Below are 23994 nucleotides of genomic sequence, written 5' to 3'. Positions count from 1 at the left end.
GGACGGGGCGGGACGGGACAGGACGGGGAGGAACGGGACAGCCGGACGGGTCCCCGCTCGCCCTCCCGCCGCGGTCTCGGCCAGGCCGGCTGGCCCAGGCACCCCGGCCCCTGTCCCGGCGCAGTCCCGTTACCTGCGGGCAGCCGTCGGGCAGCGCAGCCGGAGCTCTCGGGGGCAGCGCGGCCGCGGCGGGGCCGGAGTCGGGGCCGGGGCCGGGGTCGGGGCCGGGGTCGGGGCCGGGACCAGGGTCGGGGCTCGGTCCCGCGTCGGGGCTCGGTCCCGGGTGGGTGTCGCGGCGGTGCCCCCCGACGGGTGTTGCTGTTCCGGAGGCAGCGAGCGAGGCGAAGTTCAGCGTCTTGTTGTCGAAGGCGTCCTCCACGCTGCAGAACATCCCGCCGCGCTTCTGCCGCGGCCGCGGGCTGCCCGCGCCCAGCCCCGCAAAGCAGGCGGGCAGAGCCTCCTCCTGCCGCCCCGCCATGGGCCCCGCACCTGCGCTCCCGCAGCCGCTCCCGCAGCCGCTCGCCCTGGCGAGGAGAGCCCCGCGCCGCGTTAAGAGCCGCCCAAGGACCCCCGCCCCTCCCGGTGCCCATCCAGCCGTGCCCGGCCCCGCGTGCGACCGCGAGGTGACATCTCCGGCGTCTGTGATGGCAGAGACAGCGCGGGGTTGGCTGCGCGGGGAGCGGGTGAACGCCCCCATCCCGAGCCCTCCCGGGCATCTCCCGGTCCCCAGCCGGGCCGGTGTCACAGCCCAGCTCCCCCATCCCCTCAAACCCAAACCAGTTCATCTAATTTGAAGGTTTAAAACAGATCTTTTTAATTAAAATTGACAATAATTTATGTATTTTACAAAGGAATAGAAAGTCTCTCGATATATATCATAGGAATCACAATACAAAAATATCTGTAAAATTCTCTAGTCGATCTCTCCAGCCCCCGTTTTCGGGCTGTCGGTTGCTGTCGCAGCACTGAACCCGGCGTTCTGTATTTTGGATATGATTCTGGAGTAGGATTAGAGGACACGGGTCACGGCACGCCAGCCAGTGCACCAAAAACCTCCATCTTCTCTGTGTTACGTTTTGCATAAGTTTACAACAGTCCCTTTTTACAAATTGTACAGCACATCATACAGGGTTTAATACACATATTCACACGGCGATTTCCTGAGTCGAAGCAAAATCTCTTCCTGTGCACGCTGCCGGCGAGGGGCACAGGGGTGCGAAGGAGCCGGCGTCGGTCCAGGAGCATTTTCTCCTCCTGGTCAGGAATTCTGTCCACAAGCCACGTAAGGCACTCAAGGAATCACTGAAGGCTACAGATATAGAGCAGAGTACTGGAAATTACAGCCACATCCTCCACCAGCCGGAACGGGCAGTCCACGCCGGACACACACACGGCAGCGGGTTCGGGGCGGGGGGCGGCCCGCAGCACCCCCGGCCCCCGCTGCTGCCCCCGCCCCGGGCACGGAGCGACCGCGGGAGCGCCCCGGGCCGGGACAGCGCCCCACCGCCGAGCCGGGGCTTGGAGACGGGGTTAGTGAGGGATGCACCGGGCCAGAGCGAGGAGCGAGCAGCCGAGACCCGACACGGCTCAGCCCGGCTCCGGGCTACCAAAAACTCCTGCCACAGAGCCCAGCCCGGTCCCGGGCTACCAAAAACTCCTGCCACAGAGCCCAGCCCGGTCCCGGGATACCAAAAAACTCCTGCCACAGAGCCCAGCCCGGTCCCGGGATACCAAAAAACTCCTGCCACAGAGCCCAGCCCGGTCCCGGGATACCAAAAACTCCTGCCACAGAGCCCAGCCCTGCCCCGGGCTACCAAAAACTCCTGACACAGAGCCCAGCCCTGCCCCGGGCTACCAAAAACTCCTGCCACAGAGCCCAGCCCGGTCCCAGGCTACCAAAAAACTCCTGCCACAGAGCCTAGCCCGGCTCCGGGCTACCAAAAACTCCTGACACAGAGCCCAGCCCGGTCCCGGGATACCAAAAAACTCCTGACACGGAGCTCAGCCCTGCTCCGGGCCACCACAAACTCCTGCTACAGAGCCCAGCCCGGCTCCGGGCTACCAAAAACTCCTGACACAGAGCCCAGCCCGGTCCCGGGCCACCACAAACTCCTGCCACAGAGCCCAGCCCGGTCCCGGGATACCAAAAACTCCTGCCACAGAGCCCAGCCCTGCTCCGGGCCACCAAAAAACTCCTGCCACAGAGCCCAGCCCGGCTCCGGGATACCAAAAAACTCCTGCCACAGAGCCCAGCCCGGCTCCGGGATACCAAAAAACTCCTGACACGGAGCCCAGCCCTGCTCCGGGCCACCACAAACTCCTGCCACAGAGCCCAGCCCGGTCCCGGGCTACCAAAAACTCCTGCCACAGAGCCCAGCCCGGCTCCGGGCCACCACAAACTCCTGACAGAGCCGGCGGGACGCGGGCAGCGAGCGGAAGCAGCGGGATCCCCTCCCGGAGAGTGAGGGAGCACATGGATGGCAATCTCCTGTCTGTGCATTTAAACGGAGGACACAGTTCTGAAAACATTCTTTGAGCCGTTTTCTCTTTCCAATGTACAAAACTTCATACATATTTATAGTGACATATAGATAAGCACGATTCCTTATTTACACACAGACCTGTCCTGTACAATTGGCTTTGTACTTAAAACCCCCAGGATCAAGGAAGTTAACGGGAAAACAGAACCGGTATTTGAGACACACGGACACACCGGGCACAAGAGCACATCCCGAATGAAGAGCCATGAGATGGACTCAAGCCACTTCCTAAGGTGCCCTTTGCCACCTCAACCACCACCTGCAGGGCTTCCTGCAGTGAATACAGTATTTTAAGACATGAAGTATTTCAGTAGAACTCAAAATGAACTCGTTTTAGGCATGAAATGCAGAAGCAAAAATGCAGCTCATCCCAGAATGCCAGCACTGGTATTGGTATCTGGTAGATTTGGAGCTTTTTAAATCAATTCCATGATAGAACTGTATGCTGATACCAAAATCCACAATCTTGGCCTTAAAACATTGCATCCCTCTGGTCCAAATAGCACACTTCTCTGACCAAATCCCTTTCTTCTGTTTCTGCAGCTGACCTCCCAGTGCTGGGTTAAAACACGGCTGATGTACAAGTGCAGGAAGAGGTTGAAGAATTTCAGTATCCAGGGGTTTTCTCCATAGCTTTATAAACTCCAGCAGTGCAGGTACCTACAGAATAAAATAAACACAAGGTTTAACTACAGCTGTGGTCCTCTCCTCCACAGGGGATTTTTAATCCCAGAATCTACAACATTTCCATTCCATAGGTTGTGCTGGGTTGTGTTAAGCAGCTCTCAGTTAAGTCTAAGTTGGAGCAGACTTAGCCAGTTAGTTCTTTTTCCCTGAAAAACAAGAGATAATTTATTAAATGTTAAATGCACTTTTCTCCAGGCTGTGCCACACATCAAATAATTCATTTTTCTCAAGCAATACTCTCCTAACAGCTTTGGGTAACACTCAGAATATGGTGATGATCGTGATGAATGATGAATTTAAAATTTGCCTCATCTGACAAACTCTGAGAGGACGAGTTAATAACCACGGAGCCAAATTCCAGATCCCAAGGGGAGAAGAGGCGGCACGAAGGAAGGAAGGACATGGTGCCCGTAGGTGGGAGGGGGCTGCTGCAGCTGCCCTGAGCCTCCCGTGCCCCCTCCTTGGCCCCGTGTCCCTGCTCCCATGTCCCACCCGGCCAGGAGAGCAGCACCAGCCGGGCGGGGAATGCCTGGGGAAGGAGCACACGTGGGAAGAGAACAGCCCTGCCAGTGGCCAGAAAGGAGAGAATCCCCATTCCCTGTCCCTTCTCCATCCCCTGTTCCCTGACCCTTCTCCATCCCCTGTTCCCTGACCCGTCTCCATCCCCTGTTCCCTGTCTCTTCTCCATCCCTGTTCCCTGACCCTTCTCCATCCCCTGTTCCCTGTCTCTTCTCCATCCCTGTTCCCTGTCTCTTCTCCGTCCCCTGTTCCCCGTCCCTTCTCCATCCCCTGTTCCCTGACCCGTCTCCATCCCCTGTTCCCTGTCTCTTCTCCATCCCCTGTTCCCTGACCCTTCTCCATCCCTGTTCCCTGACCCTTCTCCATCCCCTGTTCCCTGACCCTTCTCCATCCCCTGTTCCCTGTCCCTTCTCCATCCCCTGTTCCCTGACCCTTCTCCATCCCCTGTTCCCTGACCCTTCTCCATCCCCTGTTCCCTGACCCGTCTCCATCCCCTGTTCCCTGTCTCTTCTCCATCCCCTGTTCCCTGTCTCTTCTCCATCCCTGTTCCCTGACCCTTCTCCATCCCCTGTTCCCTGTCTCTTCTCCATCCCTGTTCCCTGTCTCTTCTCCGTCCCCTGTTCCCCGTCCCTTCTCCATCCCCTGTTCCCTGACCCGTCTCCATCCCCTGTTCCCTGTCTCTTCTCCATCCCCTGTTCCCTGACCCTTCTCCATCCCTGTTCCCTGACCCTTCTCCATCCCCTGTTCCCTGACCCTTCTCCATCCCCTGTTCCCTGTCCCTTCTCCATCCCCTGTTCCCTGACCCTTCTCCATCCCCTGTTCCCTGACCCTTCTCCATCCCCTGTTCCCTGACCCGTCTCCATCCCCTGTTCCCTGTCTCTTCTCCATCCCTGTTCCCTGTCTCTTCTCCATCCCCTGTTCCCTGACCCGTCTCCATCCCCTGTTCCCTGTTTCTTCTCCCCGGGCCCCAGCAGCAGCTGAATCCCCTCCCTGGCGCAGGGAAGGGTTAACCCTTCCCAGCCCGCCTGGCCGCCAGGGCAGACAATCCGGGCTGCCCTGGGCTCGTTTGTTCCAGCCCGTGCCGTGGCAGGGACACCCTGCACCAGAGCAGGTCCTGCAGGCTCCTCTGTCCCCCCCGAGCCTTGGGGCAGGGGATGCTGCTCACCGGTGACAACAGCACCCCAAGGACTCCAGAAGGACTTCCTGAAAAGTAAACGACAGAAGAGGAAGCGAGGGCGGCTGAGGGGGTTTTCCAGACGCCCTTTGCTCTGCTCCCCGCCTGTCGGGGCCGTCACGGAGCCGGAGCGCTGGGCAGAGCGCGGCGCTGCCCCCGCCGGTCCCGCAGCGCTGCCCCCGCCGGTCCCGGCCCCGCTGCCCCCGGGGCTCCTGCGGCTCCCGCGGGCCTCGCACACGGCACCGTCACCTGTCCCTCACCCCCCGCCTCCCGCCGAACACACGGAATCGTTCCAGAGCTGTAAAACTGGGACAACAGCATTTGAAAAATGGTAACGGGTGGAGCGTCGGTATTTGTGCTTCTGAGCACTCGTGGCTTGTGGAAAACAGCAGCTTTGCCGAAGAGAACAATGCAGGGAGGCAGCTCCTCAAAGATCACGGATTAAATTTCATGTGAGGAAGGAATCACAAAACCCCAGAATGGTTTGGTGGGAAGGGAGCATCTCCCCCCATTCCACCCCTGCCATAGCAGGGACACCTCCCACTGTCCCAGGTGCTCCCAGCCCCAGTGTCCAGCCTGGCCTTGGGCACTGCCAGGGATCCAGGGGCAGCCCCAGCTGCTCTGGGTACCCTGTGCCAGGGCCTGCCCATCTTCCACATATCTAAGCTAAATTTCCCCTGATTTAGTTTGACCCCATTACTCCTTGTCCTGTCACAACAGATCCTGAAGAAGAATGATCACCTTCATCAGAACAGCCTCTTACCAAGGCTGCAGTGGAAGGAGATATATATTTACACATTCATCTTTATCTATGGATATATATTTACATGCTTATTTATATGTATATATGTTTATTTATATATATCACATGGGACCATATGGCTGAGGGAGGCACTGACAGCATCCTGGGCTGCTGGGAAAAGCTGGGACGTGTTTGGGGGTAAGGAAAAGGCACCAGAACCACAGGCAGCACTTGGACTGGCCTAGGCACTGCCTCACTGAGCCCCCTAAGCAGAGTCACCAAGCAGGTGAAGTGATGCCGGAGGTGGCTCTAAGGCAGCTCACTCCTCTCTCCCAAAGGAGAGCCTGCCTGGATGAGCCTGAGGTTCTTCATCACTGCTACAGCTGAATCCAGCCTGGGACACACCCTGGGACCCCACTGCTGCCTGCAAGGTGTCAGTGGGACAGCAAATCATGGATGCCTCTGGGACCCATGCCATGGGAAGGAGGGGATCAGAGCCCCTGCACCAACACCGTGGCCTTGGGGGCTGGACCCCATCCTCACCTGGGACCCCACAAACCCCCAGGAGCTGGGAATGCAGAATCTCTCATCTTCCCACTCAGGCCCCACGATGAGAACAAGCAGGTGGAAATTCATGTCCATATAAAGAACAATGGGCTAGACTTGGCTTCCTTGCCTTTTGCCCTTCCTCTCCCACTGGACATTTATGGCACATTCAACCCCTCCTGTGCACATGAATACAAATGCAAATAACCCACGGGGATGTACTGCAGGGCAGAGAGGGGTTCCCAGAGAACAGGAAGATGAGAAATCACGAGCAGAATAAAATACAGCGGGAAGTGATTTAACCATGTAAAAATGGTGGCCATTTAGTTCCAATAGGTTCCACAGAAAGGAGAACATTTGATGTCAGGGAAGAGGATGGGACAGGTCCCTGGGAGGAAGAGGAAGCTCTTTTTTCTTTTCCCCTTTTTCCTGGTGAGAAAGAGGAAACTGCTGGCTGCAGTGAAGCGGCCAAAGACCAGGGTAATAACAGCAAGTGGATTACACAAATGGACTCACACAAATCTCAGCTGCACCCCCAGCTTTGACAACGTGCACCTTCTTTTTCAAGATGCTATTTTTTAACACTTGCCTTTGTGAGCAGGGTGACAGGGTAAACACACTTGGGCAATTCACTAGAGTCTCTGCAAAAATTCAGATTCTTGATTGCATTTCAGGCCACAGTACCATGGTTTTTGTGGCTGGAGGATGGGCCTCTAGCCCTGAGAATCTCAGCTATCAGCAGCCCCTCACTGTCCACCTAATTTCTTAATTTCTCATTTTCAGTTTAATAATTAAGAACACTCTTTCACAGGACATCGCAGTGAACATGCCCATGGTGTATTTTGCTCCTGTCTATCTATATTGACTTAGAAGATTCTGGGGTTTTCCAGTCCAATTTACCAAGGAAGGAGTGTTCCTGACCGTATCCATTTCTGCTGACAAATGCTGTGAGTGTACACTGAGCAGAGAACTACCCACGAGCATAAAAGCATTTCACCTCATCAATATTCACAGACTGGAATCTGAAACGCTGTTCCCGGCCCCCTGAAGCTTTCCAGCAGCTCCAGGAGCCCGGGGGGAGGCTGGAGCTGGGCTGGGGATGCTGGGCATGACGGTGCCCATCAGTGCCAGCCCTGCTTGGCCAGGCTGGGACTGCAGGAGCAGCCAGCACAGCTGATTCCAACCTTTCCTGTTCCCTTCCTGCAGCCCCTGCCATGAGCCATCCCAGACAGGACTGCGATAAAATCTTGGTACTACTCATTTTACACACATACACACACACATACACACATATATAGATATAAATATGTGCATAGAAACCCACAGCATTTTCTTTCTACATTGGATTTTCAGTTCAGTAGGGACAGCTCAGTGGGATCAGCTCAGGGACAACACAGGGACAGTTCAGTGGGATCAGTTCACGGACAGCTCAGGGAGATTTGGCAGGGACAGTTCAGGGACAGTTCAGTGGGATCAGCTCAGGGACAGTTCAGGGACAGCTCAGCAGGTACAGCTCAGGGACAGCTCAGGGACAGTTCAGGGACAACACAGGGACAGCTCAGGGACAGCTCAGCAGGTACAGCTCAGGGACAGCTCAGGGGCAGTTCAGTGGGATCAGTCCAGGGACAGCTCAGGGACAGCTCAGGGACAACACAGGGACAGTTCAGGGACAGTTCAGTGGGATCAGCTCAGGGACAGTTCAGTGGGATCAGTTCACGGACAGCTCAGGGACAACACAGGGACAGTTCAGGGACAGTTCAGTGGGATCAGGCCAGGGACAGTTCAGTGGGATCAGTCCAGGGACAGCTCAGGGACAGTTCAGGGACAACACAGGGACAGTTCAGGGACAGTTCAGTGGGATCAGTCCAGGGACAGCTCAGGGACAGTTCAGGGGGATCAGCTCAGGGACAGTTCAGGGGGATCAGCTCAGGGACAGTTCAGTGGGATCAGGCCAGGGGCAGTTCAGTGAGATCAGGCCAGGGACAGTTCAGGGACAGTTCAGGGACAACACAGGGACAGTTCAGGGAGAGTTCAGTGGGATCAGTCCAGGGGCAGTTCAGTGGGATCAGCTCAGGGACAGTTCAGTGGGATCAGTCCAGGGACAGCTCAGGGACAGCTCAGGGACAACACAGGGACAGTTCAGGGACAGTTCAGTGGGATCAGCTCAGGGACAGCTCAGGGACAACACAGGGACAGTTCAGGGGCAGTTCAGTGGGATCAGGCCAGGGGCAGTTCAGGGACAGCTCAGCAGGTACAGCTCAGGCACAGCTGAGCAGCACGGTGCCCGGTCAGGCTGAGCAGGTGGAGCTGAGGCAGGAAATGCAGGCTGACACCTCAGCCTCCCCTGCACCTGCTCGGGAAAGGCACCAGGGGATACTGGGGGACACTGGGGGACACTGTGGGGATGGCAGCCCCGATGGCAGCCGCAGGAACTCGGGGCTCTGTGTGACAGAGCCTGCCCCTGCTGCTGCACACCCTGCTCGTGCCTGACCTCCTCCCCACCTTGGGGAGCCCAGCTGCAGGGAGCCCCCAGCGCCTGGCTCCCCATCAATTCACAGCCCTCAGAGTCCTCCTGGTATTGAACAAAGGGACAAATGTGGCTCTAAGTGACGATGTGAGCATTTCACGGTCCCTTCCAGGCGCTCTCAGCCCCTCTGTGACAGCCGTGACAATCCCGACCCTGCACTCACCAATCTGCGATGTCCGGGGGCGTTTGCAGCATCCTTGTTTATAGCGAGGAGCAAAGTGCCCCCCGGGCAATTCTCCTCAGAAAAGCATCGACAGAGCAGCATCTCCTGGCTGCCTCTGCCCATCTGCATGAGGCCAGTTCAGCCTCAGTGACTTGGACACGTCCTCCTCTCTGGGATTTCTGCTGCCCTGCAGGTGCAGACACATCCCTGGGCACCCAACCCCTCCACGGCAGGGCTATTTACACAGACACAATTTACAAACAGCATGCATTCTTTTAAGAAAGCTAACTTTATGATAGATTTTCCAGCTGAATAATTCTCCAGGCTAACGCTGAGTTTAGTAAACTACAAAAAGATTTGTCCTTGTTATTTGCAAGAGCTCAGCAAGACCCAAATTAAGGGGGAGAACCCTTCAGCTGTGATGAGAACTGAAGCTGCTCTGCCCAGCAGTGCTTTGGGGAGTGAAAGGTGAAATGAATGATTATCTTTAAAACCAGCGTGGATGAGCAGGCTTTTGCCCTGCCAGTCTGTACAGAGTCAGGCAGAGTTTTCATTCTGAGAGCAAGCTGAGGATGGAAGGTGCTGGGGTTTTGAGGGGGAAGCACACGGGACACCAAACTGCTGCTGCTGCACAAATTCACACTCCAAAAAAGCTCTTTACTTCCCACAGCAAGAGGAACACCCCTGTAAATGACTCAAGGGAAGGCTGGATGGGGCTTGGAGCAGCCGGGGGTGGTGGGAGGTTCCCAGCCATGGCAGGGATGACCTTGCAAGTGCCTCCCAGCCCAACCCATTCTGGGATTCTGGGCTGGGTGTGATTCCCCTGCTGCAGCACAGGAGTGGGAGGTTTCGGTTGTAGGGAGGATAAATGAAAGGCTGGCCCCACATCCTGTCCCCGGAACGTGCCCAGGAAGCACAGCCACAAGTTCCTGTGTAATAATAATGCAGGTGTTTTGCTCAGAAGGAGACTCCCAGCTGGCCTGTGGGGAGGTGTTTTCCCGAGGGGTTTGGCAGAGCCATGGGGGAGCAGCCTGTGCCCAGCAGAGATGTCTGGGATGGGGCCGAGGAGCTCCCAGCCTCGGCCAGGCCTGGCTGGAGCCCCCCTCAGCCCCAGCTCCTGCCCCAGGGCCTCCATCCCCGCCTCAGCCACAAATGCAGGCTGACATTGTCACTTCTGTGCACTTCAGGCTGCAGCAGCCCGAGACGGCGGAGCAGAAACGCGCTGCGTGCTCTTACACAAACTGACAGCCATCAACCCACTGGAAATCTCCTCCTTGGCTGAGCCGATCCTCTCTCCCAGAGAGACAGAAACCCCCAAGCTTTGCAGCACAGCCAGAGGAATGAAAGCTTTTGAGTCAACGCCTTTGCTCAATGGGAGTCTCCTGGACGGCCTGAATTTCCCCACACTTCACTTCAAACGAGGATGTCTGGGCTCACCCTGCACGGCAGAGTGGCCAATTAGCATTCTGAGGCTGGAGCTCATTAGTGCCCCTGAGGGAAGCCATTGCAGAGGGCCTGGGCACTCACACAGCTCCAGCAGCTCCTCACCGCCCCCGGGGATCCCTTCTGAAAGGGAGGAAAAACCCCAAAACCCCACTGAGAGCGGGGTACACCAGGAACACGGAACGACTTGCTACTGTTCAACTGATCCGTGTGCAGAGTCATTTAAAGAAAAGGAATTACCCACAGGACTGAGAGGCTCACAGGGACAGATCCTGCTCTGGGGGTGAAGGAGGCTCTGAGGAGGAAAAACCCCAAAACCCCACTGAGAGCGGGGTACACCAGGAACACAGAACAACTTGCTACTGTTCAACTGATCCGTGTGCAGAGTCATTCAAAGAAAAGGAATTACCCACAGGACTGAGAGGCTCACAGGGACAGATCCTGCTCTGGGGGTGAAGGAGGCTCCCCCTGGGGAAACCTCCCCATCCGTGGTTAAATAAAACCATCAAGCTCTGAACTCCTGCAACTGGTATTTCTAATTGCTGCCTACAGTAGGAAATATGCTATGTATTCTTAATTCAAAATATTAAGGGCCATTTCTAAAGAGAATTTCTATTGTTGTAAGAAAAAGAAGGGTTAGAGGAGGATCTGAAAATGGGTGGATCCACCCTGAACCTAAAGCTGGCTTGCTGCTGGTGACCATGGCTGGCGTCTCCCCACGAGCCCAGGGCATGTTCAGCTCCACAGACCAGTTAAACACAGCAAGCTGCTCTTAGAAACAGGAATACAGACTGGCTTGGGTAGGCAGGGACTGCAGAAACCATGTAGCTCCAGCCCTCTGCCATGGTGCTTTCCCCATCCTTCTATCACTGGAAAACTGAAAACAATAATTTCATGTTATTTGTTCCAGCACATTCCACACGTTGCTTCCTTTGAATGGACAAATATCAAATGGAGCTATAATAAATGCTGGGGGTTTTAATTAAATTAAGATAATCAGGGCAAAAAATATGGATGCTCAAGCCTCTTCTAAAAATGTAAGAGTAAATATCTAATAAAAATTTCTCTTAGGTAAGTGACAGCTTATTTATTTGGACACGGGCAAGTGTTACCCAGCCCTGTGAGCCCCCAGCCTCCAAAGTTCAAGAGACACTAAAAAATAACTGAAACACCATCCTAAACCAGCCTGGGACAGTCAAATGGCCTGCGAAGCAGCATCCTCTCCTCCAGGACACGCAGCTCCCACTCTCCTGGCTGCAGCACCCTGCACTGGGTGCCCATGGATGGGGTCTCTGCTGAGGGGCACCCCTGGTGCCCACCACCCCTACCTGGGCACCGCCCTCTGACCCAGGAGAGCTTCACCTCATAGTGGAGTTACAATTCAATGCCTTATTAGTACATTAATTTGGCACATAAATAACACTTCTATAAAATCTGTGCAACTGCAGCTTTCTCTGCTGCTCTCCCCATCATGTTTATCTGCCAAGTAACTCCTTATCAGCACAGATTTGGAAAAAAAATGAGGGAAATTGTGAATTAAAGTACTTTTCCAATTACTATTTGTCAAATATGCAAAATGAAAAGTATTTTCATTTCCTGCATTTAAAACATGTCTTTTTAAAAGCAGCATGACTGCTTGCTGTCCATACAAATCTGACAGTGCATTTAATTACCTTCCAATAATTTTGTGTTAGGAGTTACCACTGATGTAAAACATAAACCCAGAATTTGTTATTATATCACACTGAAATTTAACACCTAAATTATTAGCAATAATTAAATAATGTTTACATAAAGACTCTGGTAATTTCAATATCAAATTCAGTATTTCCTCTGTTATCACCTTAAGAGAATAATAATAACAACAGATTAATAACATCTGTAATTATAAACCCAAGTGAGAGAGACCAGCAGGGGAGGGAGTTCCACAGAGCTCCAGGATAAAGGGGTTTCCAGCTGGTCAGCCCATCTTACCTGTCCAGAGCTCTGATCCCTTCCTGCCCATGCTCCCAGGGAATGGGCACCGTGGGACCCTGGCTGCTGCAGCACCTCGCTCCTGCCCTTGGTCCTGGCTTTGGTCCTCATCCCTGGCCTTGGTCCTGGCTTTGTTGTTCTTCATCCCTGGCTTTGTTCTTCATCCCTGGCCTTGGTCCTGGCTTTGTTCTTCATCCCTGGCTTTGTTCCTCATCCCTGGCCTTGGTCCTGGCTTTGGTCCTCATCCCTGGCCTGGGTCCTGGCTTTGTTCTTCATCCCTGGCTTTGTTCCTCATCCCTGGCCTTGGTCCTGGCTTTGGTCCTCATCCCTGCCCTTGGTCCTGGCTTTGTTCCTCATCCCTGGCCTTGGTCCTGGCTTTGTTCTTCATCCCTGGCCTTGGTCCTGGCTTTGTTCTTCATCCCTGGCCTTGGTCCTCATCCCTGGCCTTGGTCCTGGCTTTGGTCCTCATCCCTGGCCTTGCCCCACAGCCCTGCATTTCTGTGCTTGGCTGTGGATCCAACGTGGTCAATCACACTCTGGAATTTCTTCAGGGTTTTCCTCTCTTCTCCTGTTTTTCTAGAGGATTCTTTTTCCTTCCTGGTTCCTGTGCCAGCCCTCTGGGCTCGGGCTCTGTGGGACTTGTGCTCCCTTTCCCCAAGGTGAGGACATCTTCCAGGTGAGGACACCTTCTGTTCCCTCGCCCAGCGCACATGGATCAGGGATAATCTGGTTATTTCACTCTTTTCCAGGTTGAACTTTTTGCTGGAACAGTGTTAAGCCTTTTGTCACTGTTCAGGGACAGCCAATTATAAATTATTGCATACTTTTTCTCATCATGGTTTACTGACAAGTCAAAAAAAAAAAAATTACAGCTTGGTTTCCTGAACGCAGCTTTAGGTTTTTTCCTATAACTGGGCTCATGGGATATTCAACAAAGCATGGGACATAGCCTGTGCAATGGAGAAATTCCTTGGAACAAACCACTTCATTTTCACTCACATCCATCTTTTCATGAGCTACTCCTCTGGAACGCTCCCTAAAGCCTCCTTCCAAGACAGATTTTTGAAGAACTGTGGAACAAACACGAGCACACAGACAGGACAGGGGCACTTCTGCACAGAAGCAATTTGCCACCTGCTTAGCAGGGAACGGGGATAAATTCAGTGTATCTGAATCAGTGATGGTGCTGCTGTCAGAGCCTGCCCAGCAGAGCAGCCTGGGCTGCAGGACAGGCAGCAGCAGAGTTCTTGGGGTTCCTGGCTTCCTTGGTGGGCTCAGTTCTGTCCTCTCCAAAGGCTCCTCGGGGGTTTTGGGGGTGCAGGGACTCCCCCACAGCCCAGCTCAGCCCCACTGCAAGTCCCACAGGCTGCAGCTGCCGTGGCCAGCAGCAAAGAACGAGACAGATGCGGGGCTGGAAGGGGCAAAGTCTCTGTGTGGGTCTCGGGAAGCAGGGCTGTCCCTCGGGCAGGAACAGCAGGAGCAGCTGCAGCGGCCTCAGGGGGCTGAAACAGGAGAGGAAAACAGCAATCAGAGGAAAGCCCACCTGGGCAAAAATAACATTCACAGAACTTCTGCGAGGTCCTGTTCACAATTATCTGCTGAACTGCAAAACTGATGAGAAAGCATTTGTGATCCACTCCATTTCTGTTGTTAGTGGGGAGTGTTTCCCTCCATGCCATCCGTGCCGTGGGCATTTCTGGCAGCACACAGAAATAGGGCAATTTATCCCCCATTTACATGGGAAAAAGGGGAGTCAGGGGGTCCCTGGGGCCCCGTGGCCCCTGGAGGAACACACTCCAATAAATGCTATGTTGCCCCAAACCCACCTGGCTGCTCTCCTGGAGGCAGGACAGGAGAGGGGCTGAGGTTTCCATGGACCTCCAGCACAGATCAGCTGGAGCTGCCCCTGATGCACTCAGAGGAGTCACCCCAGACTGGGGGTTTGCCCTGGCTTGACAGAAGTTTCTTTGTTTTTAAACCTGCCTAATTTTTCCTTGTCTTTCCCTCTAAAGAAGGAAATTCTGTTTGACAAGTTTTTGCCTGCTTGTCCAGGCTTCACATTTTTTTAAAGGATTTGGAGATTTCCATTTTTGGGTTCTCTGGCATGCCCAAGAGACCCTTCAATCCTGCTGACACAGCAAAAGGAAGGCTCTTTTCTCTATGGGAAAATAGAAATGCTCTAGGAGGAGAAGAGGAGAGAGCAGAGCAGACCCGAGGGCTTACCTTGTGCATGTGGCCTGAAGGACTATGACCAAAGAATGAAAGCTAAAGAGAAAAATAAAAACAAAAATAAAAACTGAAAAGGGGAGAGAAGAGAGGAAAAAATGGAAGAGAAGAAAGAGATTAAGAGTTTACAGTGTGTTTAACTGAGAAATAAGCTGTGGTTACAGACAGAGCACAACACAACTCTCAGGTGAGAAGGAACATGGAGTGTGAAGTGAAGCCCGAGTGCTCAGCTTGGCTCCCGAGAGCTCCCGTGTCCCCTGGGCTGGTGACAGTGACCCCCTGCCCCTGTAAGCCCAGCCAGCCCCAGCCCCAGGCTCGGGGAATGGGGAACAGCAGCTGAATTCTGACCCTAAAACACCCGAGCCCGGCCCTGCTGAGCTCTGGGCTCAGGGGCTGGCCCAGCTCAGCCCCTGCTGTACCTGAGCACGGCCCTTCCACAAGGCAGGGCTCAGCTGAGCCATTCTGGGTAAAACACACCAGTTTGGGCTGGCTGCAGAACGCTCCATGACACAAACTGTGGCTGCAGCTAGGCAGGAGAGCAAAGCCCCCGCTCCTGCTGGGAAAGGCTGCTCCGTGCACTGCCTTCCCAGGGGCTGGGGTGGATGGGAGGGAAGCAGGGAGCAACAGCCCCTTCCCCAGAGCTCTGCTGCTGAGCCCTCAGCTCTGACCCTCCCTGCCCGGGGTCAGGCTGCCCTGCAGGTTAGCAGGGAGGAAGGACTCAATTCAACCAGTTCACCTGCCCTCCTCGGAGGGGCTGGTACAAATGCAAGGTGTTTTCCTGGAGCTGTGCCCCTTTCTCACTGCACTACCCACACGAGCTCTCTCTAGGGTGGTTTCCTTGGCCCAGGTGAAATGGAGAATGGGCATGTGCACACACAGCAGCTGTTCCGTCTGCATGACCTTACCTTTTCCTCTAACTCTTTTATTTGTCTTTTTTGGCCTTCAATTCTTTCTTCTAGCTCTTTAATTCTCTGTCAGATTTCAAATAAAAAGATATTTATTAACCAACCAAATACAGATGTACCCGGAAGATGCATTAGTTTGGGGGACATAAATTGTATGTGCTGTGCTTCTACCAAAGCCAGACTGGGTATCAGGCTGCAGGTGAGTGCTCTGTGATTGTCACCGTGTGTGACAAAGGCAGGGACTGCAGGTGAGTGCTCTGTGATTGTCACCGTGTGTGACAAAGGCAGGGACAGCACACTGCCCTGTCTGCAGGGGTATCCAGGGCCAAGCAAAGCCTGTCCCAGGCCTGGCCAGCTCGGACAGCCCCAGGGGAGGCCAGGGCTGTCCCTCCCGAGTGCCCTGGCCCAGACCCACCTGCTGGGCGTGCTGGATGAGCTCCATCCTCTCCCGCAGGATCTGGGCGTCCCTCTCGCGGAGCTCGCTCATCACCTGCCGCTTCCACTGCTCCACGGCGCTCTTCAGCTTCTCCTTCTCCTCTTCTGAAAGAAGTTCGGAAATTTTGGCTCCAGCTTCTTGCTGCAGGGCATCATAGAGCATGGCTTCTAATTCCAGAATTTGCTAATCAAAAACAATATAAAGCTGTCAGCTCGACCTTGTCCCCGGCGGGGCGAGGAGGTTGTGAGGAGCGGAGCGTCCGACCCTGAAAGGCAACGGGAGCGGAGCGGGGGCTGCGTGCTGAGCCTCCACGGGGACAGCACAGAAAACTCCATCCAGAGGGAAAACACCCCGGGCTGCCTCCATCCTGAGGGGCTCCGAGCAGCCCTGGGGCTGGCACAGCCTCCCACCAACATGGGGGAGCCAGCTGCTCCTTCCTGGGGACGGCACCGTGGGGAGAGGAGGAGAAGGAGAAAAGGTAAAGGAAGGGCCAAAGGGAGCAGGGAGAGGGAAAAGGGAGAAGGGGAAATGTAAATAGGAAATAGGTTCATAAAAGACTCATCTTCTGAGTTACAGATATTTTTTACATGTATTTTTCAGTCCCTTGGTTGCCCTTTCCTGGTAGCTCTGCTGTGACCCAGCAGAGAACGTAACCTCGCCCCAGCAAAGCGCTGCTGTTTGATACCTGGATTTCTGCTGTGCCCCAGCCTCATGGACACAAGCCCAGCCCTGTCTGGAGAACTGGCCTGGGCAGGAGAGGGGCAGGGGACCCTCCTGGCCCTCTCAGCAGGGTCAGCCAAGTGCTGCCTGGAGCAGGACCCTGCAGCAGCCAGGCTCAGGGGTTTTGCCTGCTAATCCTGTTGGCTCTGCTTCAGGGGCATCACGATTAGCTGCTCCTCATCTCCAGGGCACAAAGGAAACATGGAAGTGAAGCGAATTTTACAAAGCAGAAGAGCTTTTTCCACTCGAATTCCAGGGCAGAACAAAGCTTCCTTTGCTGCCTTCAGGCTGCATTTGTGTCCTGGAACAAAGCAGTGCCTGGGACACGCATGTGGTGCCTTCAGAAAACAGAGGAAAATGCAAATAACCCTCAGCCCCCTCTGCAGGGGCTGACACTCCTTGCACTCCCTGCTTCCCATCAGCAGAGTCAGTCCTCGGCTGCACAAACTGTTGCTCAGGACAGGAGGTGATGGAACCACTGAGTCCCAGACTTAAAGGCCACCTTGTTCCATCCACTGCCATGGGCAGGGAAATTCCACTGCAAGGTGTTATAGGGCTGGGGCCACAGCCGAGGGGGCTTGTGTGCTTTCCAAGGTTTGCACTGCGCCAAGCTTGGCTCCAGATACAGCTCAGAATGTGGCAAAATCAGTCCTAAAAATCACCCACAGGACAGAAAATGTATGGAGCAAAAGCTCCCCCAAATGGTTCAAGACACAAGTAGACAACAGGAGGCAGAGGCATAAACACTCACTGCTCCTCAGAAAGTGTAACTGCTCTAGGTTTGTGTAGAACTGGGAAAATGAGATAAACTGAGAGGAAACTTTATGCCTTTTGTGGATATATATATATAAAACCTTTCTCTCATTGATGGAAACAAGACAGCTGATGACTGAAAAGATGGGTGAAATGCCTTAGGATCAGCTAATGATGAACCTGACTTAAAAGCAGTTCCATTTCAAATTTACACATCCCAGAATACCTCCAGCTGCTCTGGTTACAGGGGTGTAATCCAAAATCCAAGGAAATGTGCAGGCTAAAATATATTTTTAAAAAATATAAGACAAATTCCTGCAAATCTAATTTTCTTATCAGTCTTCTACAGAAGCTTTGGCTGAATTAAAACTGAGTGTTTGTTGAGTAAGTAAATGCTCAGGTGCTAACCCTGCAGGGGCCACTCAGACCCAGGAGTTCTGTTCACAAGGCAGTCCTGGTCAGCTCAGGGTGCAGAGGATTTGCTGGACCCTGACCCATGCAGCCCTTGGGGCACCCAGAGCAGCGCTGCCCAGGGCAGAGCCCATGGGCTGGCCCAGGTGTGCTCAGTCAGCCCCGTCTGACTGCCCTCACCTTGTGAGCCTGGTCCAGGGACTGTTTCCTGAAGTCCAGCTCATCGTCCAGGTATCCCTTCTGCTTGCTGAACAGCTCCTGGGGAGCGAGGAAGGGGCTGTCAGTGACCCCCAGGGCCCAGGCCCGTCCCCTGCCGCCCCCTCCCCGGTACCTTCTCGTTCTCCAGGTCCAGCATCTTCTGCTGCAGCGCAGACTCGGTCACCTCGATCTGCTGGAGCCACTGGGGGACAGACAGAGCCTGAGCAGGGCCCTGGGGCAGGGCATGTGCCAGCAGGCAGGCACCACTCCAACAGCAGAGCACAACTAACCCTGCGCTGGTCTCCTCTGAAAAGCCACATGGCAGAGCCTGGCCCTTCCCTCCTGCCTGGCTTTGCGAGTTCAGCCACGTTTCAGAGGAGTCTGCTGCCTTGCTGGCTGGACACCCTGCTGGGACAGAGCCCAGAGCAACTCCTCATGAAGCACCGTGACTATGGGGGGCTGTCAGCTCCCTCTGCAGCCTGCTCAGAGGGGTGGGTGCTTCCAAACACAGAGACCAGGACAGGTGCCCTGGGCCTCAGCTTCTCACCTTCCCCTTCCTGTGCTCCTCACCTTCCCTTCTTGTGCTCCTCACCCTTCCCCTTCCTGTGCTCCTCACCCTTCCCATCCTCTGCTCCTCACCTTCCCCATCCTCTGCTCCTCACCCTCCCACCTGTGCCCCTCACCTTCCCCACCTGTGCCCCTCACCTTCTCAGCCAGTGTGAGGACAGTCCTGGCCTGGATGATGACCACCTGCTCCTCGTTGGTCAGATTCTGCACCAAAAGCAGAGCACAATTACAACAAATCCCAGTTCTTGTTACTAACCCACTGCTTGGGCCACTGCTGTTTCAAACATTAAATATGTCTGAGGAACAATAAACTGAGGCAGAGGAAATTGTGATGCAAAATCATTGTAAAAGCCATTGTCACTATTCATTACCAACCCTTGTCATACATAATTCTTCAAAAATTCTTATATTTACCAACAAGAGCAGGGACTGGATCTTTGTATACCCAACAGGGACTAAACAGACATTTACACAGGACAAGATCGAGCTCAGCACAAAGAGCCATGGGGAGAAGAGATGCAGTGCTCATCCCATGCACCACCCTCACTTGTGCAGCCAGGTGATGATTTTGGGAAGCATTTATTAAGACATTGGCCATTCCATCCACCTTCTGTTGCTTCCTCCAAAATACCAAAGTACTGGAACTGGCTTTGCATTTCATCCCAAGCTTCAGTGTGACCACAGGTGCAGCTGAAGGGCTGGGCCTGGCTCGTGTGGGACCCTGAGCCAGAGCCAGGGCAGCTGCTGAGCAGGGGGACTGCAAAGAGCTTCAGCCTCAGGCACTGCTGGGCCATGGCAGTGCTGTCCTGCAGGGATTGAATCAGGGAATCCTGGCAGGCTCTGGCTGGGAGGGACCCCAAACCCCCCCAGTGCCACCCCTGCCATGGCAGGGACACCTCCCACTGTCCCAGGGGCTCCCAGCCCCAGTGCCCAGCCTGGCCTTGGGCACTGCCAGGGATGCAGGGGCAGCCCCAGCTGCTCTGGGCACCTGTGCCAGGGTTGCCCACCCCCAGGTATTTATAGTTCTGGTACTTCCGGGCTGTGCCGTGGTCCTGGGGATGGTGTTTTGCTGCTATCCAGCCTGTCACAGGGAGAGCTGGGGCAGCCCTGGTGCCCAGCCTGTCCAAGGGAGAGCTGGGGCAGCCCAGGTGCAGAGTGTGAGAACAGTGGGGACCCTCCTGCAGCTGGGGTGGGGGTCCCAGGGGGGCCCTGGAGGTGCTGAGGGCTCTGTGAGACCTTGAGGGGCTCAGCTCTACCTTGGCCCCTCCAGCCCTGGGGCTCTGCTGACAGAGGAGAGCACAGGAAAAGACCCACAGGACCTTGTGTGTGCCTTCCACGTGCATAACTGTGTGCAGCCATTCACTGCCACATGCTGAAGGAGAAGCACTTGCACGTTTCTTGTTATTTGCTTCTCCTTTTCATGCTGCTATTTTGGCTTTTTGTTTAATATCCTGGTTAGTATCAAGGGTTAATGGGTTATTAGGCAAACTCAAAGCACACAGCTGCTGAAATGCAAAAGCAAAGCAAATACAGAGCAAGCAAATCAAGAAACCATGTGTGGCCAGTGGCCAGAAAGCCCCAAACACCAACATCACTGAGTAACAGGGATCCAGGAGCAGTGTGGTGACACGAGCCCTGCACTTCACTCCTCAGTGGCAGCAAAACCTTGAAATGGCAGCAGATGCTGTGCTTGCAGCCCAAACCAGAGGCAGGACAGGCTGTGCAGCACCAAAGCAGGCAGCTCTGCTCACTGCACACCAGGACAGGTATTCCCCAAAGCATGCACAATTTATTAAAGGAACATACACTTACGGCGTTATCCCCTAAAATGTCCAACTTTTTCATCAGCTCTGCTACTACAATGTCCTGGCAAGAGAGAAATGGAGAGGCAGGAGTCAGCACGGGGCACCTGGCTCTGCCCGGGGAGGGGATAGGAAAGGAGCATCCCTTACTGTTACACCTTCAGCCTCGCAGTACACCTGCAGAGGGCTCTTCCCCTCCGTGAAGGGGCCGTGGTGGAAGGTGATGGCCGGGGACCGTCTCTCCCTCTCCTGAAAGGACAAGGATCCTCGGTTACCCCTGGCTGTGCCACACCACAGCACCACGGACTGCTCTGGCTTGGAAGGGCCCCTAAAACCCATCCCACCGCCCCTCCTGCCACAACAACCTGTCAGCCCCACCGCCGGTGTCTGTGGAGTTTGTGGTTCTCCTCTTTGACCAGACCCTGCTCAGAGTGCCCCTCTGCAGTGCCCCGCAGGGCTGGGGCTGCCCAGGGGCTCACCTCCAGCTCCAGGATCCTGAACTCCAGCAGCTCGTTCTGGTCCTTGGCGTCCTGCACGTCGTGCTTGAGGCGTGCCTCCTCTGCCTCCATCTGCCTGATCTGCCAAAGCACAGGGCACCTGAGCCAGGTGGGCAGGGCTGGGCCAGGGGGGCAGGCACACCCAGCCAGGTGGGCAGGCCTGAGCCAGGTGGGCAGGCACACCCAGCCCAGGGCACCTGAGCCAGGTGGGCAGGGCTGGGCCAGGGGGGCAGGGCTGGGCCAGGTGGGCAGGCACACCCAACCAGGGCACCTGTCCTGAGCCAGGGGGCGGGCACACCCAGCCAGGGGGACAGGCACACCCAGCCAGGGCAGGGCTGAGCCAGGTGGGCAGGCACACCCAGCCAGGTGGGCAAGCACACCCAGCCAGGGCAGGGCTGGGCCAGGGGGGCAGGCACACCCAACCAGGGCACCTGTCCTGAGCCAGGTGGGCAGGCACACCCAGCCCTGGGCACCTGAGCCAGGTGGGCAAGCACACCCAGCCAGGGCAGGGCCGAGCCACCCCGGGCCAGGGGGACACAGGGCTGGCCCCCAGGGCCACTGTCCTCATGCACAGGACACCCCCAGAGAATGCCAGAGCCCCACTTCTCCAGCAGGTTTATGAGGATCTCCTATTAAACACAAATTATTTCCAGCAGGGCAGTGCCATGCAGATTGGAATATTGCCCCTTCTGCATCGCTCAGGACACAAATGCTATTTGAATAATGCAAATAGAAACATTAAATACCTTTTCTACCAGTTCCTGATTCCTTCTGTACAGTGCCTGCTTCTCCTCAATCCACTTCATGTCCTTGGGGAGAAATGAACAACGCTGCAGGTGAGGCTGCAGCATTTGCAACAGCACAGCTGCAAGTATCTCACTGAAGCTCATGTGCAGAGGGACAGAACAGTGAGGGCTGTGAAACTCTAAGTCCATTACTTCTTAAAATAACTCCCTAAGCTAAACTTGCCCATGCACTTTTAACAGCTCTGTAGTTCACAAATGGAATAAAAACATTCCAGTGATTAAAAACCTCTTTCAAGTAAAATCTGGTTTGCATTAAAAGGGACATTCCCAACTATGTGTTTACTATCAAATTTCTATTTTACTGAATACAAATCACATATTTCTGCAGCTCAGGCAAACTGAACTTTATCTGGAAGCTAAGCTCTTAGTCTGAGGAATATAAAACCCACAAACCCAGGACATCATTTATCAGCAGGAACAACAACAAGAGTTTAAGCTGGGAAGACAATGATGCAATTACTCAATTACTTAATATTTAATTGTTCTCAAAACCATTTTCTGTTTACTGCTGCTGTTGCTTTTGGGTTTTTTTGTTTTTTTTTGTTTGGTTGTTGTTTTTTTGTCAGCAGAAGTGGTGCACAAGCTGTAACCAGCCTGGGAACCTTTCTGGTCCCCCAGGTGAGAGGTGGGGAAGGGCTGGAGTCAGCATTACCTGTCCCTGCTCAGCCAGAGCCTTCTCCAGGTCTTCTATCTGAGCCTGGGACCGGTGTATTTCTGCTTGGAGCTGCTCACGTGTCTGTGGCATATGAGAGAGAAACAAAAAGACCAAAAAATTGGTAAAGAATAATTTAAAAAGAAATAATAAAAAAAAAAAATCAAACTTTCTCCAAAAGACCAAACCTAATGCAGTATTGAAAATACCAAATGCTTTTAACAAATTATTTTGAAAGTTCCCTGGCAGAAGAAATTTGCAGCTGAGCACAGAGTATCAAATAATCAAATGTAATCAAATCAAGTCTGGGAGATAGGATTACTGATTTTGAGATTTAACTCAAGATTAACAAAATGGCAAAGCAGAGCTGGCCCCTCACAGCTGCTCGTGGCAGGCTGCAGCCAGAGCCTCCTCCCTTTCTCCAGGAAAACAAATGAGAATTACTGGGGCACAATTCTGGGCACTCCTGTTCCCTTAAATTTGGGGCACGTTCAACATTCAGAGCAGAGCCCACATTACAAACTGGCAAATTTCATTGACCTTTGTGCCTTTGGTGCCTTGTCTATAACTTAGAGCCTTATCTATGATTTAGTGCTACATCTATTTCATACCCATCTCTCATTTTTTACTGTAGTTGTACCTTCCTGCTTATTTAAGTAGACACCACATTCCTATACACCTTTTCTGAAAAACAAATGTAATTATTGCTAGTTGTTGTATTTGTTACATACTTTCATAGAACATTTATTTCCTTGAGCCATTTCTCTGCTATTTATCCTGTTATTTACACTGAAAGTGACTTTGTTTGCACGACCTACACTGGTGCCTCCTTTGGCCCCCTGTGAAAAGACTAAAACCCAGTCACTCTCACAGCTGGGCATGCCTTGGCTCACTGGGATTTTCCTTCCAGGTGCAGTCCCTGATGTTTCAGAGTAGATGTTCATTCTGGGAATGTCAGTTTTCATGCATTACACCTTGACCCACTCCCAGTGTTCCTGGATAACACCTCCACAGAACAGGTGTAGGAACAAATCTGCAGGCACATTTCTCCTGTTAAACAGCAAATTTGTCCCTTTCCTGATGGCACCCACACCTTTCCAGAATGGGCATGACCCATCCTGCCAGCCCTTCAGGGAGTCAGGGAATGCTTTGGGTGGGAAGGACCCCAAATCCCCCCAGTGCCACCCCTGCCATGGCAGGGACACCTCCCACTGTCCCAGGTGCTCCCAGCCCCAGTGCCCAGCCTGGCCTTGGGCACTGCCAGGGATCCAGGGGCAGCCCCAGCTGCTCTGGGCACTGTCACAGACATCTTTCATGAAAAATCCTTTCCTTGGGAGTTTTCCTCCTGAGAAGCTGAGAGGCCTCAGGAACAAAATGTACCCAATGGTTATCTGCTGCTGTGGGATGCAACAGGTGCAGCTGGGATTGGGCTCATGTGCTTGTTTCTAATTCATGGCCAATCACAGCCCAGCTGGCTCAGACTCTCTGTCTGAGACACAAACCTTTGTTATCATTCTTTCTTCTGCTATTCTTAGCCAGCCTTCTGATGAAATCCTGTCTTCTATCCTTTTAGTATAGTTTTAATATATTATATATCATAAAATAATAAATCAGCCTTGTGAAACATGGAGTCAGATCCTCGTCTCTTCCCTCATCCTGGGACCCCTGTGAGCACCATCACAGAGCACCCTGTGCCAGGGCTGCCC

At 53.9% G+C, this 23994-nt stretch overlaps 1 protein-coding gene and 1 long non-coding RNA gene across 4 annotated transcripts in view; both read right to left on the bottom strand.

The window, feature by feature from the left end:
* Window positions 1-789: 789 nt before the first annotated feature.
* Window positions 790-13512, bottom strand: LOC136559216 (uncharacterized). Its single transcript, XR_010783984.1, has 2 exons — window positions 12316-13512; window positions 790-3200 (listed from the first exon to the last, which is right to left on the bottom strand). It is a non-coding gene; the product is annotated as an uncharacterized lncRNA (long non-coding RNA).
* A 96-nt stretch (window positions 13513-13608) lies between these two features.
* The window catches only part of JAKMIP3 (Janus kinase and microtubule interacting protein 3), a 50842-nt gene continuing 40456 nt past the window's right edge, over window positions 13609-23994 (bottom strand). Inside the window, exons 13-24 of one of the 3 annotated variants that reach the window (XM_066554241.1) lie at window positions 22289-22372; window positions 21577-21639; window positions 20813-20911; window positions 20484-20582; window positions 20344-20397; window positions 18670-18735; window positions 18098-18166; window positions 17947-18024; window positions 15862-16065; window positions 15447-15512; window positions 14539-14611; window positions 13609-13817 (exon numbers count right to left, since the gene is read on the bottom strand). In XM_066554241.1, the coding sequence (XP_066410338.1) occupies window positions 14561-14611; window positions 15447-15512; window positions 15862-16065; window positions 17947-18024; window positions 18098-18166; window positions 18670-18735; window positions 20344-20397; window positions 20484-20582; window positions 20813-20911; window positions 21577-21639; window positions 22289-22372 (933 nt within the window). In that variant the 3' untranslated portion in view covers window positions 13609-13817; window positions 14539-14560. Of the gene's footprint in view, window positions 13818-14538; window positions 14612-15446; window positions 15513-15861; window positions 16066-17946; window positions 18025-18097; window positions 18167-18669; window positions 18736-20337; window positions 20398-20483; window positions 20583-20812; window positions 20912-21576; window positions 21640-22288; window positions 22373-23994 lie in introns of those variants that run through there. The other 2 variants (XM_066554243.1, XM_066554244.1) reach the window with 2 other exon arrangements.

Source organism: Molothrus aeneus, chromosome 8, assembly GCF_037042795.1.
Source record: "Molothrus aeneus isolate 106 chromosome 8, BPBGC_Maene_1.0, whole genome shotgun sequence".
NCBI lineage: Eukaryota > Metazoa > Chordata > Aves > Passeriformes > Icteridae > Molothrus > Molothrus aeneus.
Note: the sequence above shows the minus strand (reverse complement) of the source record. Positions and strands in the feature narration are given on the sequence as shown.